Genomic DNA, 1,028 nt, shown 5'->3' on the forward strand with positions numbered 1-1,028 from the left:
CGGTGCGGTCCGTCCGTGCGCCCCTGCACCGCTGCGGTGTGCCTCGGTGCCCGGGTGTGTCATTTCCCGTTTGCCTGACACTCCGTGTGCGTTTGAAGCGCCCATGCATGGCTGCACTGGGGCTGTAAGCGCATTTGTGCCTCGCTGCGCTGGTGTTGGCGCACCAGGACAGGGATGCGCTGCCGTGTGCGTGCACCTAATGCACGCTGTGAGTGCACTTTTTGCACGGTGGTTTGGTTTGCACGGCTGTTTTGGCGTGGCATTTCGTGCAGAAATGTCTACACATTAAAAATGCTCTTCACAGCTCTTTTGGCACTGTAGCTTTGCACAGCATGGTGATTTTTTGCATGGCATTGTTCCACGGTGTTCTGCATGGAATTTCTTTTGCTGTGCTTGTGCATGGCTGCACTGGTGCCTCGGGGCAGGGATGCACTAAGGAGGGCTCGGGTGCAGGTGTGGGTGCACACAGAGGTGTGGGTGGTGGGCACATCGATCCACAGGTGCCTCAGGGCACAGAGATGCATCTGGGTATGGCACACAGGCACCCCTGGGCATGGGGTGTGCATCCACATTGGCTGTATAACACACCTGAGTTCTGGGTGCACTAACACCCAGGTATGTGATGCACGAGTGCCCTGGGGTGCATCTGGTCCCTCAGCCAGGCCAGGGTGCTTGGTCTGTGGGTGTACCTGGGCGTACCTGGCACACACAGTGCCCCAGCCCACGCAGGGCATGCACAGCTGTGCTGCACTCACGCCCTCACCTGTGCCTGCTGCGTGGGTGCCGTGGCTGCATGGGTCCCCACTGCAGAGCCCGGGGTGTGTGAGGTTTGTGGGGCGGTGCTGGCAGTCGGGCACGCTGGGATTTGCTGCGTGGGCACTCGGTGCAGCGGTATACGGGGGTCTCACCTGTCCCTCTCCCCTCTCTCCCGACCGCAGCACTCCAACGCCGAGTTCTCCAGCGTGGCCGCCCTCCTGGCGCACTACTCCGGGCCACCGGGGGGCTGCTTCTGCCGCCTGGGCCCAGGC

The 1,028-nt window shown here is 62.1% G+C and overlaps 1 protein-coding gene across 1 annotated transcript in view; it reads left to right on the top strand.

The window, feature by feature from the left end:
• The window catches only part of KIF17 (kinesin family member 17), a 24,439-nt gene that overhangs the window by 3,975 nt on the left and 19,436 nt on the right, over positions 1-1,028 (top strand). The window contains 2 exon segments of the mRNA XM_031062968.1: positions 99-186; positions 939-1,026. Of these exon segments, the coding sequence (XP_030918828.1) occupies positions 99-186; positions 939-1,026 (176 nt within the window).

Source organism: Geospiza fortis, unplaced genomic scaffold (assembly GCF_000277835.1).
Source record: "Geospiza fortis unplaced genomic scaffold, GeoFor_1.0 scaffold4, whole genome shotgun sequence".
Lineage (NCBI taxonomy): Eukaryota > Metazoa > Chordata > Aves > Passeriformes > Thraupidae > Geospiza > Geospiza fortis.